General features: G+C 35.6%; 1 protein-coding gene across 2 annotated transcripts in view; it reads right to left on the reverse strand.

Annotated features, from left to right (window-relative positions):
- tmem135 (transmembrane protein 135) overlaps window positions 1-15,903 on the reverse strand; it is a 421,403-nt gene that overhangs the window by 328,760 nt on the left and 76,740 nt on the right. For both annotated transcript variants that reach the window (XM_039744170.1, XM_039744172.1), the window contains exon 4: window positions 12,442-12,475. In XM_039744170.1, coding sequence (XP_039600104.1) covers window positions 12,442-12,475 — 34 coding nt within the window. The remainder of the gene's footprint in view (window positions 1-12,441; window positions 12,476-15,903) is intronic.

Genomic DNA, 15,903 nt, shown 5'->3' on the forward strand with positions numbered 1-15,903 from the left:
ACCAAAGTGCTGCTTCAAAAAGGCTTGAAAAATTACATGTCAGGATTATGAAAGCCAATCATATGAAAAGGTTTGAAATACAATTTTTTTCTATTTTCCTGTTGCACTTCATTTGTTAAGGTGATGTGAAATAGAGTATATGCCGGTATGCTATTTTACATAGTACTGTATGTCAAAGATTCCATTCAGTCTAATATGACTTTTAACACAATATACTGTATGCTACTAAAGATTTTTTGTTATGTCAAGAGGGGAAAAAAGCATAAAAATTAATGTTTTCTGACTTACATCCACAATTGTTTTAATTTGCCAGAACAGTACAGCTGCAGACCTCCCTTGCTGTGATCCAAGAAGCTGCTTAGCCCAGATGTTGCGCAAAGCTGCTTTTTAGCTGTAGAAACTGCCTGGCATATAATTTAAGTAAAGGCAATCTTAGGAAGTGCTGCATACATACAAGTCCCCAACCAGATCATTTTGAAATTATGTAGTTCACATTTAGTTTATTATTAACCCAGCATCCAGAACTATTTAGCTAAACTACATTGCATTTGTATTTTCTGTTCTGATGCGACTCTGAACCAAATTTCCAGTGTATGACATTATTCAGTCCAATTCAGTTCATAAAGTTGTTTGTATGGTAATTACCTGTAGATTCAGTATGACTGAGCTTGAATACATGAATTGACTGAGCCCTGCAACAGACTCGCACCACATTCAAGACTGGTTTCGGCGTTGTAGCTGCAGAAGCTGCAGAGGTATGTGCTCAGCTCTCTGTTACTCTGTGGTGAGAATAAAGAAATCTGATAATGAAATGAAGTAAAACTTACTTACTGACTGAGCAGGGGTTGTTATTACCCTCTTACTTCAGTAATGCTGTGGGCTTCAGTATGTGTTTTTAAAGTTAATCCACTACACCAATAAGAAAATGTTTATGTTATGTTTGTTGCATCCACGAGTTTTGCACTCCAGCAACAGATTCAATTACAGTATATTTAGGTAATTTTTTTTAACTTTGTCCTAGGCATCACCTTGTTTCTGATATTTACAAACTTTTCAAAGACATTCTAATTTCTAACTCTACAAGATTAATTTTGCTTGCCTGTTTTATTTTTACTTATCAGTCTGTTATAACCCAAACTCCTCCAGTTACCAACATTTGTAAAGATGAGGTAAGTATGAAGAATGAAGTGTTGCATCCTTGTGAATGGTGCTTTAAAGTTAAGTTGCCTGCAATACATTATGACTGTACAACAGTGGGTTACCAACTACTTCTATATTTCTAAACTTTTATGTTTTAGTCAGTGTGTAAAAATATGGCCTTTCCAGTGAACAATTGAGTAATTTGAAACTGGAAAAAGGCACACAAAGTCATTATTATTCAGATGTGTTTTAATATCACATCAGTCACTGAAGGGAAATGATCATAATTGTTATAAAATTGTGAGTTTCTGGGTTATTTGTTGTGAATGTTTGAACTAATTTCTGTGAAAAAAGAATATTTCGTAATATTAAAAATTTTTGCATCACTGTTTTATTTATCACACTGACATTGGGCTATGGGCTATGATATGTTTTGAAGAGCTGTTGTGAGCAATGACCTCCACTGCTAGTTCATTATGACTGGAAGCTATGTCATGTGATGTCAGCAGATTAACAAAATATAAGATGTCGGTGTGCTAATTTATATCGTTGAAGATTCTGGATTCCGAAAAGAACAAATATGTAGCGTAGTTAGTGGTCTATTGTGCACAAAAAAGACTATGAACTTATCTGGTATTCCTGAAAATGACTTTTGATTAATGTGTAGGCTTTGTTACTTAAAACCCATTGATTTTTCTGGTTTTGGCCTCTGCACATTTAAGACTAAGATTTATTTGGTTTTACTCTCCCTGTTCTTGGCATTTTCCATCTTTTGGTCCATTTATCATATGTACCTTTCTTCTTTTTACTGACAGAAGAGTAGGCAATTTCCTTACAAATTTAAATCTAATTATTTTTACATCATCATATTCAAGAGAACTGTCAAGCTATTCATTAATACTGGTGTGGTGGGAAAGGGAATCATAACCATTGCATAATGTGTTAATGTTTCAAGGATAGTAGAATCAATGGCTCCCAAGCTATAATACAAATAGCAACAATTATGCTGCTGTCCAGGACCTAAAATAAATGTTTTGATTATTTCATGCAAAAAGAGGTGCATCAGAGCCAAGTAGAATAACAAATTCCTATTATGACCTGTAAAGATTAGGTGCTTATTCTGAAATCATAGATCATCTCATGATACCCATTGACAGCACGCATTGCTGTTTCCTTGGGGTCACACATACAGCGTCCATGATAACTACCTACTACAACTAAAAGATTAAAACAGCCAGGCATCCAAAACAACTCCACGCATGCATGCCTTACCTCATATTGTATCCGATATGAAAAACACAAAGCAAACATGCACCCTGAAACTAACTGAAAGTAGTCAAATGTATTCTTACTATTCTTACAATTAAAATACAATCTGTCACAGAGGCATATAATTATCAGGAATAACACACTCTTCCGCATTCCCCTAGACACTACTGCTGTCATCCCAATCTAACATATAGATCTGTATGTCATTCTTTTCCCCCATTGTACTGTCAAGACACTAAGAAAAGTCATCTGCCTACAGCAAGGCAATCTGGGTCTCTAAATAATGTGCGCTCATGCATCAACAATGGATATATCCACATGTTGGTACATGTGGCAGTTAAAGAAGCTGTCCCCGCCTGCTTGGAAAAAAATTGCAGTATACTGTACATTGTATTGTGAGGAGTAACATTATACAGTCTGGCCCCCTCAGATACCAAACTACTAAATTTGCTATAAATGTCCTTGGTTCATTTACATGCATTTGAAGTTGCACATACTCTCCGGCAGTTTCCAATGGATATGTAGTGTTACCAACAGACAAAAAGTGCTAGACCTCTTAAATTATAGATATAGCATTCAACTGCAAGAGTACGAAGTGATGATTTTATGCATGTGGGGAAAAAGAAATGAAACTCTAAAAATAATGATTAACTTTCAGGCCATTAAAAGCATTAACAAATATAAATCATTTTGAACAGCCTGTGCTTATAAATTGAAGGATGGTTTCTTGCTGAGAAAGAAGCAGGCAGCTCTGTCCCTTAGAAATCACAGCTGTATGGAAACAAAGCCAAACAACTGTGCAGGATCAGCAGGGAAGTGTGCCCTGTGAGCTCCACCACAGTCAGACAACTTTGGGATCTCAAAAAAACACTTCTCCAGTTTGGCCTCAGCCCCAAGAACAAGAATTCTTTCTGGCTCTAACTATCAAGAGAGCAATTAAAAATGAATGATACTTGGAAGGTTGTGTTTTCTTTTCTTTTTTTCTTTAATTCAGGAAACCAGTTTAAAATACTACTTCTTTAGCCTGCAACACCCATTCCCTAGTTTCACAACACAACACAACTGGCTGGATTCTTAATTTAAAGCATGACTAAGGTTGGAGACAAGCATGTCTGAGTGTCATGTGGCACTTAACGAACCTAAAAAGTCTATCGAAAACTCCTTTGAGAGTCAGGATTTATTATAAACAATACCAATGATACACATACATTGATCATAATGGTCATATGTTACAAATGCATGTACTTCAAAATGCTGAAAATTAAAATGCCTAAGGCACAGTCTAATATGCATTTTGGTTAAGTAATAGGGTAGGCAAACCCTGCAACAATACACATTTCAAATGTGTCTTAACTTTTTGCTACACTCAAATCTGTAAGTAAATTTCTAATCCTAGGACAGTTCCAGTCAAAACATGACAACTATCCTAAAACTGTGTTTTAACATTATTCATATTTACTGTAGCTTAAAACTGCATTCTTTAATGTTGTCAGTTCTTTTAATACAATAATTGGTCACAAAGAAACATATAAATATTCTTTTTTTTTTTTTACATTGAAGGTGTAATATCAATACGTTTTCAAGTAGTGCAGACTTACTAAACTGCTAAAGTCACAAATTAAAAATTTGAATAAGTGATAGAATTACATGGTAGTCAATACCGTAGATTCACAGATTTGTCTTAAGAAAAGAGTTTGCTGGGGGATTTCATTGGCACCCATCATTGCATATTGGTACATTTCAAAGAAACCTAAGGTCATATTGTAATGTATTATTTTCTGATTAAGCTAAGATTAACCCAATGCTAGCAATTCAAAAAAAGATAAAGTAAGAAAACTGACAGAAGCAAAACACTGCCAACATGTTAGCCTAATTACAGTATATTTAATCAAAAGATGTGCATACTTAAAGAAATTTTAAGATTTTAAAATCTTAATCTTTTAAATTTTAATTTTAAAAGAAATAATGAGAAATCAATGGTGATTTCTACAAATTAAATCAGGTAAAAAAAAATCAAACGGATGCATTTTGTCTAATCCTCCCTTAAAATGTATTTGGCACTTTTTAGAAACCAACTATGTGTATTAATACATTATTCAAGTAAAGATTTGGATGCAACATAATGATTAATAATTAGTGTATTAGTCAAGTATAATAAAAACAGAAATTCCACATTTCTCCCAGTACTAAATATTACCATTTGAGGAGTCTAATTAAATTATCAAATAAAGATGTCTTGTTTACTAAATAACAAAAATATTGGGGACATCCATGCAATTCTAAAACATAACCACTATAGCGAAAATATCCTTGCATCATCAAACTGCTCCAGGAGGCTTTCAACTTGCCAAAGATTTGTTTTTTCACTAAATGAAAAATTATGTAGCTGTGGTTAATGCTGCTCTCTCATGAATCCATCATCATGGCTTCAAAAATTGCACCTGATTATTTTTTGTGTGGACTTTGCACGTCTTTATGTCTGCATGAGTTTCCTCCAACGACTTCAAGACACATGCCAGTTAAATTACCTGATGATGTATAACTGACCCTTTGTGAAAATTGGAATGTGTGTAGATGTGTGTAAATGTAAACCACTCTGCAATGGACCAGCTCCCTGTTCAGGGTTTGTTCTAGCCATGTGTCTAAATATTGCAGGGATCTGCCTTCTTGTGACACCAAATAGATTTAGGCAAACAAAATCTTGACTCTGTTAAAAGCTTCTTGGGCTTCTGGGGTTATATTAATAGTTTGTAAGTCTATATTAATAGTTTTTAGTTAGTCTAGTGATGAGAAAGACTGCAGTACTATGGTTCTTAAAATACAGTTAATAATAACTGGCAAACTCCACAAAAAGTGTCACTTGTTTAACTGAATTGGGTATAAAGACTACCTTGTAGCACAGACTTTAGTTGTATCTGTGCTCGCTCCTGATGAATTTCACACTCCTACAGTGCTGCAAAAAAAGTGGAAGTTTCATCAAAGAAAGAACTTCTATTAGGTATTTCTATTAGGTAATTAGGTAAGAATGTCATTAATATATTACAGCAATCAGCAAAAGTATCATTTAAAAGACTGAAAATCAGCAGGGGCACTGGCAAAACCATAAGATAACAAGAAAGGTAGCAAGCTTAATAAATCAACTATCTAACTAACTATCTGGACCACAATCTTTTGTCAGAATCCTAATTCTGACTTTGGTTGGGATTTTATTTGCCTAACTGCTGCACCACAGATTAACTAATGATATTTTCTTCAGCAAGTGAATCTATGAATTCATGCTGTAAGCCTCTATTTTAGCTACAATAAGAACTAGAATTATAAAGCTACATGTATGGTTTTGGAAACAACTCACCATAACAGCCCCAGATGAGAGTAAGCCAGATAGTCCCTGAAGCTTCCGGGATTGATTTACTGGATTGTTTACTTGATAATCCACATAAGAAGTACATATCCTCCTGCACACTTTGACTCCATTTCTTTAGATAACTGATTTATTCAGTTCCAGTTCTGAGTGTGTCAGATTCTTTCAACTGAATTGGATAAACAGATCTTTCTCCTCTGCTTCTACTCAGACAAATAGGTTCCTAATTCTAAGCAATAAACTAATAATGGCATCATGGGTATCACACTAGCTATGTCATCTTTAGTTTCTCCCACAGGCTTTTTCTAAAAGTTGAAACTGTTGCAATATCACTTCAGCCAGCATCTGATGCTAATGAGTTGGAATGATATTACGAATTCCACAACAGGCTTAATGTCCAGTATGGTTGCTACAGACTATTTCTGTGACATCAAATACTGCACAAAGCTCAGTAAGTGAAATATATAAAATATTGTTGCCTGGATGCTTGCTATATGCAATGGCAGTTTCCCAGTCAAGAGATCTGCCCAAAAGTAGTGATATAATAAACACAATTGTTACCCTTTCTGTGGCAAAGCACTTTGATAATAATAACTGGAAGTGGTGTAGTTGTAGCTCCTACATTCCCTTACAAGGTTTCAAGTTCAACTACTAAATAGTAAATGGCAGTAGGAAGCTCAGAAACCTGTACCTGCAAGTTACTAAAGTTGTTTTGTGAAGTGGCAATTCCAGAAAAAATGTGTTTGATGTCTAGATCACTCATTTTTTACTATTGTGAACTTTTGCCTAGTAAATATACACATCCTAGCGGACATAAAAATAGGGTGAGTGCCAGAGATATTGAGTTTTTTGGGGGGCAAAACAGAGGCCTTGTCAACACATACGAGTTATTAAATTTTCATCAATATTTTCAAGGACAAACCTTAAGTTTACAGGAGAAGAAAAAAATATTAAAAACAGCTCATTTTATTAATTTGCTGTTTGCTTAAATTGTTTATTTGAATGCTAGGCCTCCCTTTTATGACTGCCAAAGTTGTGTGTCTTGCACCACGCCAACTCTCCCAGCCTGCGCTAGGCCAGCCACAAACAACAATTTTTTTAATTCTCGTGGATATGCCTCTTTATTGGAAAGAAACACTACTTTTCCCTGATGGCAACACAAATTAGTCGATCTACAAGTCTCTGATTTTAACTTTAAATCCGAACAATATATTCAATATCTTTTCGCTGCTCCATTAGTTTGCACTAATGTGATCTTTACTATCATTTTTTTGAGACTTTCGAATTTTAGTACTTTCATTATCCCTAACCTGCTCTGCATATGTACTGCGCCAATGTTTTTGTATTCTTTCCGACATTCTACTTTGTCATCTACTCTTTGTCTGTTATTTCCGGCACCAGGCATGGTTAAATCTCCAATTGTTAGTCGACCTCACAACTTGTGGGTAGAAACTATCCCTGAATCTATTGGTGCAAGTGCTGGTGCCAAGTGCTAATAGCCCTGTATTGCTTGCCAGAAAGAAAGAGAGGAAAATGAGAGTGTGCAGGATAGCTGAGGACTTAAATTATCCTGATTACCTTTCTAAGGTAGCACATGCTAGATACCTTTATACTTACTTATTTTTAGAGTATTTTTGTGAACTATTCAGAAGTGCCATGCAAGTTTGGATTTCTTTGAAATATGTACACAAAAATAAACTTGCCTGCACATCGACAGCAAACCAATGTGAAACAGACAAAATTATGTTTAAAAAAAAATCAAAACTGACCTAAACAAAATCAAAACATGAAAACTTAAATATTAATGCATTGTTGATATCTATATGAATATGATTTCAATTTTAACTTCAGACAAATTAAAAAATAAACTGCAATATTTAAAGTACCGCTAAACTCAAAAAAACTGCTATTGTATTGTGGATTCCCAGCTAAGTTACTCTATTGGAATCTGATCTTGGGATTGTGCCTTCCTTTGGAGGAAACTGGAGTTACTGTCATGTTTGTTGATCTAGGGGAATTATACAGTACATTTGTACAAGGGTATACTATAGTCATAAAATGATAAATATAGTCAGCAGCAAAACTTAGGTATGTTGTGGTCATTTAAATGGAGATCAATTGGAATTAAGAGGCCTAACATCTAGTGAAAAAACATATAGTACCTCACTACACTACCACAATGAGTCTATACTGTTGACACAAGGCAAGATGGGTAAGTAGATTAATTAATTAATATGTTTAGATTTGACTAGATAAACTTTATTAATTCCATCTTGCCTGAAGAAGGGGCCTGAGTTGCCTCGAAAGCTTGCATATTGTAATCTTTTTAGTTAGCCAATAAAAAGGTGTCATCTTGTTTGACTTTTCTTTTAATTCCAAGGAGAAATTCACACACATACAGCAATAGAAACATACAAGGATATAGACTCACAGGACAAATAATACAGCCAATCAAGCAATCAATATGAATAAAAAGTGTTTAGATATTTAAAAATAAACACGCTAACCCAACCTAATGTTCCTGGCTGTTCACGATTACACAAACATGGAAACAAAATCCCTGCACATACACAGCAACTGGTTACAATGCTTTTGCTTTAAGAAGTCAATCCTATAATAGTTGCATGGTATATTTTAAATTATGTTTTGACATTTCTGAATATGCATTAACAGCAAGGATATTTCATGAGATCATACCCGAGATCTCCCATATCACTTATTTTATTTCCTGTGGTTATTGCCAGCATTGATACTGACCTTGATTTCCCAGACTTCTCTCCTTGCTAACATCAACATCTGTCCTGGAGAATTTGCTGGGGGTTAGATACCAGGGGCAAACATCTGGAAACTTCTGGCAGAAAATATAGCTTACTAATGCTATTCTTTGTTCTAATATTGTCTTTGCATTCAGTTCTCATTTCAGCATGACAAGAGAATTCAGTATGAAGTTAGAATAACTTTATCCAGATTCTTGTATCTTATTTCTGTAACCTGTCTGCACTCTGATGACTGGTTTATAGTTTTTACCACTGTGACTCAATGAACTCAAACAAGTGTTGCTTCTGTAAAGGTGAAAGAAGAAAAGAATCAACTTATTAACTGTTCTGTACTTTAATTTTGCATTGTTTAATTTAGTTTTGTTAAGGTTTAGATTGGATTGAGTATGTGGAACACAGTGATGAATAGATGAGCACATGCATAATTATCAATAGAAGACACAATGTAGATTAGGAGTTCTTGTGAATTTAGGTTGATAGGCATATAACTAAAAGCAATCATTTACAATTTGAAGGAAGTCATGAAGGATGTACTTCGGTGTCACTATTTTGTAGATGTAAGAATATTTCAGATTTTGACTGATGATGGTAAAGTAATGCTTAAGGTTATATTCATAAATTCTTAGAGCAAACACATTAATACATTTATATCATACTGTCACCTAGCATCTCTAAAACTTTCAAAGCATGGCATAGGATTAGCAAGCAACACCTCAGGAATTGAATTACATATTTTAAAAGAATAAAAGTACATAGATAAAAGATAATCAACCCCAACACACCCAAAAAAAGAAACAATACTTAATTCATATGTCAAATAAGAAAAATCAACTCATTATCTTTAAGTTTACAAATTGCCTCATGAACATAACATATTTCCTCAAAGGAATTCACATTTGCAATCATTCTATAGAATTTGAATTCCATATACACCCCTGAGTCCATGAAATATTCTTAACATGTCACATTGTCTATTTGACTTCACTTTCTCTTTTCTGGATTTATAAATGTGCTGTCCGATTAGGAAATTACCAATCTGACATTCATCCTGATTTATTCTTATTTCCATTAATACCATAAATAAATACACAATCATTAAAAGACAAGTCAAGAACACTAAAAACAGAGGTAAGAACATTTAAAAGAGGCCGATGTCTAAAACAGAAGAGAAAACAGTGAAAAATGGTCTCTCTCTCTCTCTGCAAAAACTAAATAATCAAGCAGTAAGAACTAGGAATTTACAGCAATGATGTCATGCAGCACACGCCATTGCAAATTGCCAGTTCTTTTCTTTAATGGTGGTCTATATAAGTTCCACCAAGCTGGCCCCATTGTCTCTACCCCTCCAGGGTATCTCTGGTGTTATGCTCCGTGGTTCCCGGTGATGTACCAGCACACAGAGTCTATAGAGCTCTTTCCCCACAGCACAAAACCACCTGGTACCACAGTCCCATCAGGAAAGCCTTCACCGGACTCAGGTGAATCTCTGCTAGCAAGGAAATTCCTAGTAAGAGATTTTGCTTCAGCTGTAAAGGTGGCATGGATCCTTTGCAGCAGCTGGCTACTCTGCCTCAGTGAGTGAAGTCTCAACACCTCCACCATCTTCTCGGTGCTGTACCAGCAGTGTCTTTCCAGCTATCTTAGGTGATAGACCTGGATTACTTTATAGTTCATTAATAATGATTGGAGTCTTACAGGCTGAGTGACTTTGAGGTCCAAGACTGGGTATTCTAGAGCCCAAAAGACACTGGCAGAGCTCCAGTCAACGCAATTCTCAAGATGATTCCAAGCTTTGAGTAGCCCACTATAGAAAGGCAGAAAGCCAGAACCTGACAGATGTCTATTGTCCATTAAAAAAGTACCTTGTCAATATTTAGCTTTTCTACTTGTCGTAAGAAGACACAGGCAAGTGGCCTTCAGGACAGTTCTGACGGAAAATAACAGTTTTTAGAAAGAAAGAAAGAATGAAAGATTTTTTTTTATTTTTAAATATACACTTTATTACGAAGCAACAATTATTAAAAAATCTTTACAGTCATGAACCCTCAACAAGAGATTTAAAAAAGCACAATTTTCAAAAGTTAGTTTTGGAATTACAAACAAAAAATACTTCCTCATTCCTAATTGTACAAAATGCTTCATTTATACACCACTGGCTAATTAAACTTTGTAGGCTAAAATTCATTTTATAAAAGTTATAGTCAAGAAGCACTATTGCTTTTACTAAGGCAGTAAGCATTTTACCCAGATCAATCTCTTTTTGATTATTGATTTTTTCTTTTCTTGACTTATAAATAGGCATTTTTGCCTAGCCCAACAAAAATTAGCAATCCTGCTATTACTCTTAATTTCCTTCAAATCAGACACTCCACAAATAAATACAGACTAATTAAAATACAAATCAAAAGCATTAAAAATAGAATTAAGAAAAGTTAAAAGTGTCTGAAAACAATGAAAGACAGTCTCTCATTCAGTCTCTCAATCACAAACCCTTGGATCAATGAGACACACAAATGTGTTTAATGCAATGATCCCATGCAGGATCCTCCACTGCAGATCACCAGTCCTCTTATTCAATAGTGGCCTGTACAGACTGCACCCAAGCTGAACTAATTCCCTAGCCCCACCAAGTCTGTCCCAGGCATGATGCAGTGTGAACCTGATATATGTAGCAGAAACCCCAAATAAAAACAATACATTTTGACTTCACCACCTGATGCTAAAGAACAGTGACTGTAGTGTCCCACAAAATGTTGTTTAAGTCAGTATGTTTTGTTGCAGGAGTTCATAGGTTTAAGTCCAATTAGAACATCTGTCAGCTGGAACATGAGGTTAACTATGACATGATTAGCCCACTGTGTGGAAAAATGTGATCTTTAGGATATCTAAATGGTTAACGCTAGGTGTGACATACATTGGTAGAAATTACAGTAAAATGAAAGTAGGAATATGTTGCCTTAATTTAAAATATAAAAAGCTTCTCTGCAATAAATCATTTTGAATGTTGTGGAGACTGGCCCAGACACAGACAGACGGACACATTAAACTCACCCCACACACGTTTATTAACATAGTCCATATTTACAAATGTGCTCAAAACCCCAAAAGTCCCCCAAAGTCATGGCTGCTCAATTCACAGTGCCTTTCACTTCAGGCCGCCTCCTTGCCTCTCCTCCAAGACCTTGTCTTCTCCTCCTAACTCCAGTCATTGTGTGAAGGGAGGCGGCCCCTTTTATAAGCACCCACATGTGCTCCAGGTGTGTTCCGGCAACCTCCTACCGACACGCCCCAGTGTGGCGGAAATGCCAGCTGCGTACCTGGAAGCACTCCAGGTGTCCCCATTCTTCTTCACCCTGGCCCTTCCGGGTGTGGCAGAAGTGCCGAGGTCCAGGGCTCCAAAGGCACGGAGGCGCCCCCTGGCGGTGACCATGGGTCCCTATAGGGTTGAGCTTCTAAGCTCTGTACCCGTGGCCCCCAAAGGAACCAGGCTGGTCGCCCCCACATGGTCTGGGGAAGGCGTAAGCCCTCCTCCGATCTTCCTAAGCGTCCTGGCCGGGTTGCCACCTCAGTCGTCTCCGACAATGTTAACGTTCATCACACTTTAGAGACTCTTGAACATTATTCCTAAACATTATTCAAGTCCAGACTTGGAGCTACACACTCATTATATCACTGTAACAAAGAGAGCACCCTACATCAATTCTAATAAATATGTCTTTACTGACTGTGTTGCCAAAGCTGACAAACAATGCAGTTGTAATGTATGAGGATATGATTTGGTGGTCCGTTTACTTCTTTAGTAAGTAACAATGCTTTCAACATAGTGCTTCAGACAGAAATAAATTCCAAAGAAAGCAAGACTTAAAAACACATATATAGAGCATGTTTACTTACCAGGTTTGCCATATATATAGTTAGCAGTCCCCTTCTGAAAAAGATAAATGAGATTTATGTTAGTGATGAATTATTTAATAACCAGAACCTAAATGCAATATCTTTTTTCTTTAGTTTTTAATGTAGACCTTTGAGTAACATTTTTCTATTCACCACTTCCTAAATACTATGATCAAAAATTGACACTGTGAACTTTCTTATATTAATTTTCAGAAATGTGCACCTTGAATTCTTAACTTGATGTACAAAATTATGCCTCTGACAGTGACCATGGAATTTGCATCTTGTATTATTAGTAGATGTTTGTGTCTCTATTATACCAATACAATTACTGACAAAATGCAATATTAGGTAAGGGGAACCATCCTAAACATATATCACCATTAATAATAGGTACTTAATATCCGGCACCTTTAATGTCTGTGTGAAATGGTAATTGCCTTCTTAGTTACTCACTTAAACAAATGATCAAAGTTAACTGACAATTAGACTCAGTTGACTGAACATAAAATAGCCTGGCCTGATTGCAACTAACCATGTTAAATCTACACATCACCATATACTGGCCTTTACAATACAAGTGAAGTAGTCACAAAAAGATTTTTATGAGAACACTGTATCTCGATCAAAGAAAATTCCAAAAGAGAAAAAAGTTGCTGAAAGCTACCAATCATGAAAGGGTTAATCACTATTTCTGAGGCTCTGGGACTCCATTGCACCACAGGGCAATCCATTATCTCCAAATGGAGAACATTCAGAACAGTGAATCTTCCTAGGAAAGGCCAGCTTGTCAAAATTACCCCAAGGGCACAGAGGCGGCTCATTCAAAAAGTCAAAGAGGATACCAGAAGAACAACCAAAGAACTGTGGGTCTCTAAAGCCTCAGCCAATGTCAGTGTTCATGTCTTCACAATCAGAAAGACACAAAGTAAAAATGGAATCCATGGGAGATTAGGAAGGCAGAGACCTCTTCCTCAGAGAATAATAGTGCTTGCCTCAAATTTACAAATAAACACCTGGATTATCTCAAAGCTTTTTGGAAAGATGTTTCATAAGATAAACAATAAAAAGAAAATGCTTTGGATGACACGGGTACCACTATGCCTGACCTAGATCCAATATAGAATTTGATGGTAAGAACATCATACTTTCAACAGAACATGTGGGTAATAGTGTGATGGTGTAGGAATGTTTTGCTGCTCCACTGTGTACATTACCTTTGCATGGGTGATATAAGCAAAATTATATATCATGAAATTTATAAAATGTTGGATGGTAACAGCATATATCACTGTACAGGCCTAAAAATTTTAAAACATGTAAAATTAAATCCCTCTGACTTAATTTCTAACACAATGATTACTGGAGTCTTTTATCAAGCTTGAAATCAAACAATTTATTTTTATTATACAGTATTTGAACAGTCATGTAAACTGCAGAAGTTCAAAACTTTCTTAAATGTAAAGATGTCGGTTTTGGTAAGTTCAAGTTCTTTGAGTATCTCTCCGTTGTTATCCATGGAGATTCTCAAGTTCTAGTATTATCCGTGTATAGACCTCCAAAATTCAACGCACCTTTTTTGAGGAATTCTCTGACTTAATGTCAATTTTAATTACTAACTATGACACACTCCTAATAGTTGGTGACTTTAATTTTCATATAGATAATCAGTGTGATCTAAAAGTAAAAGAATTTATGAACCTCCTGGGCTCTTTTGATTTAAGACAGCTGGTTAATCAGCCTACACATAAAGCAGGTAATACATTAGACTTAGTGATTACTAAAGGACTAAAAGTTGATATAAAGCAGATCATTGATATTGGTCTATCAGACCATTTTCTTCTACTTTTTAATATAGAAATAATGATAAAAAACACCATGAGAAGCATATTGTTAAAAAACGCTTCTTTGACTTCAGCAGCTTTAAAACTTACAAACATTCTAAGCAATCAGTCCATTTATAGTGCCAACTATAATAGCGAGGATAATGTAAATAGTAAGGTGGAAAGATTTAATACTAAAGTGAGAGCTGCTGTTGACATAGTTGCACCTGAAAAGACAGTAAAAATCTTCTAGCATTGTTATACCATGGAAGACCCAAAGAGTGTCTGATTTAAAGAGAACATGCCGCAGAGCTGAGCGTCAATGGAGGAAGACTAAACTTACTATCCACTATGAAATATTAAAAGTTAAAAAATACAGAATACAATAACACTGTCCGTCTTGAGAGGTGCTACTATTTCTCTAAGATTATAAATAACAATGCTAGTAATCCCAGAGTCTTATTCTCTACAATTGATCGCCTACTAAACCCAGGTAACTCAAAGGAATGCCTCCTAAGTACTTCCAGTAAAACCTGTGAGGCTATTGCTGTATTTTTCAATCAAAAAATTAATGATATTAGAAATAACATAGTATTTATCCCCAACATTAGGGATCCTCCTAAACCCCAGCAGTCTATTATAAACAAATTAAACTCTTTCACTAGGATAGATTTACCTGATTTACAAAAAATAATATCTCAATTAAAACCCTCCACCTGCGTCCTTGACCCAATACCAACAAATTTTTCAAAGAAGTATGGCGTGCTAATTGATAATGTTCTTGACATAGTAAATTTGTCATTAGATACGGGGGTCTTCCCAGACTGTCTTAAGACTGCTGTAGTTAAACCCCTACTTAAGAAACATAATCTGACCCTCGCTCTTGAAAATTTTAGACCCATCTCTAACCTGCCTTTCTTAAGTAAAGTTCTGGAGAAGGCAGTCATTATGCAGTTAAATGACCACCTCAATAAACATGCTATTCTTGATAAATTTCAGTTGGGTTTTAGAACAAATCACAGCACAGAAACTGCACTAGTTAAAGTAGTAAATGATTTGCAGGTAAGTGCAGACAGAGGCCATTTATCTGTTCTCATCCTCTTAGATCTGAGTGCTGCATTTGACACCATTGATCACAACATTCTTAGAAATCGCCTTAGTCAATGGGTGGGCCTCTCTGGCAGTGTCTTAAATTGGTTTGAATCCTACCTGACAGGGAGAAAATTTTTGTTAGTTGTGGTAATTACAACTCAAAGACACATGATATCCAATATGGTGTTCCACAAGGCTCTATCCTGGGTCCGCTGTTATTCTCAATCTACATGCTTCCGTTAGGTCAGATTATCTCAGGGCACAACGTGAGCTACCACAGCTATGCTGATGACACACAGCTGTACTTATCAATAGCACCTGATGACCCGATTCTCTTGATTCACTAACACAATGTCTGACTTGTATCTCAGAATGGATGAATAGTAACTTTCTCAAGTTAAATAAAGAGAAAACTGAAATCTTAGTGATTGGCAATAATGGATACAATGAGGCTATTAGAAATAAACTGGATACATTAGGATTAAAAGTCAAGACGGAGGTAAAAAGCTTAGGGGTAATTGTTGACTGTAATCTGAATTTTAAATCG

This window comes from Polypterus senegalus, chromosome 2, assembly GCF_016835505.1.
Source record: "Polypterus senegalus isolate Bchr_013 chromosome 2, ASM1683550v1, whole genome shotgun sequence".
Taxonomy (NCBI): Eukaryota; Metazoa; Chordata; class Cladistia; order Polypteriformes; family Polypteridae; genus Polypterus; species Polypterus senegalus.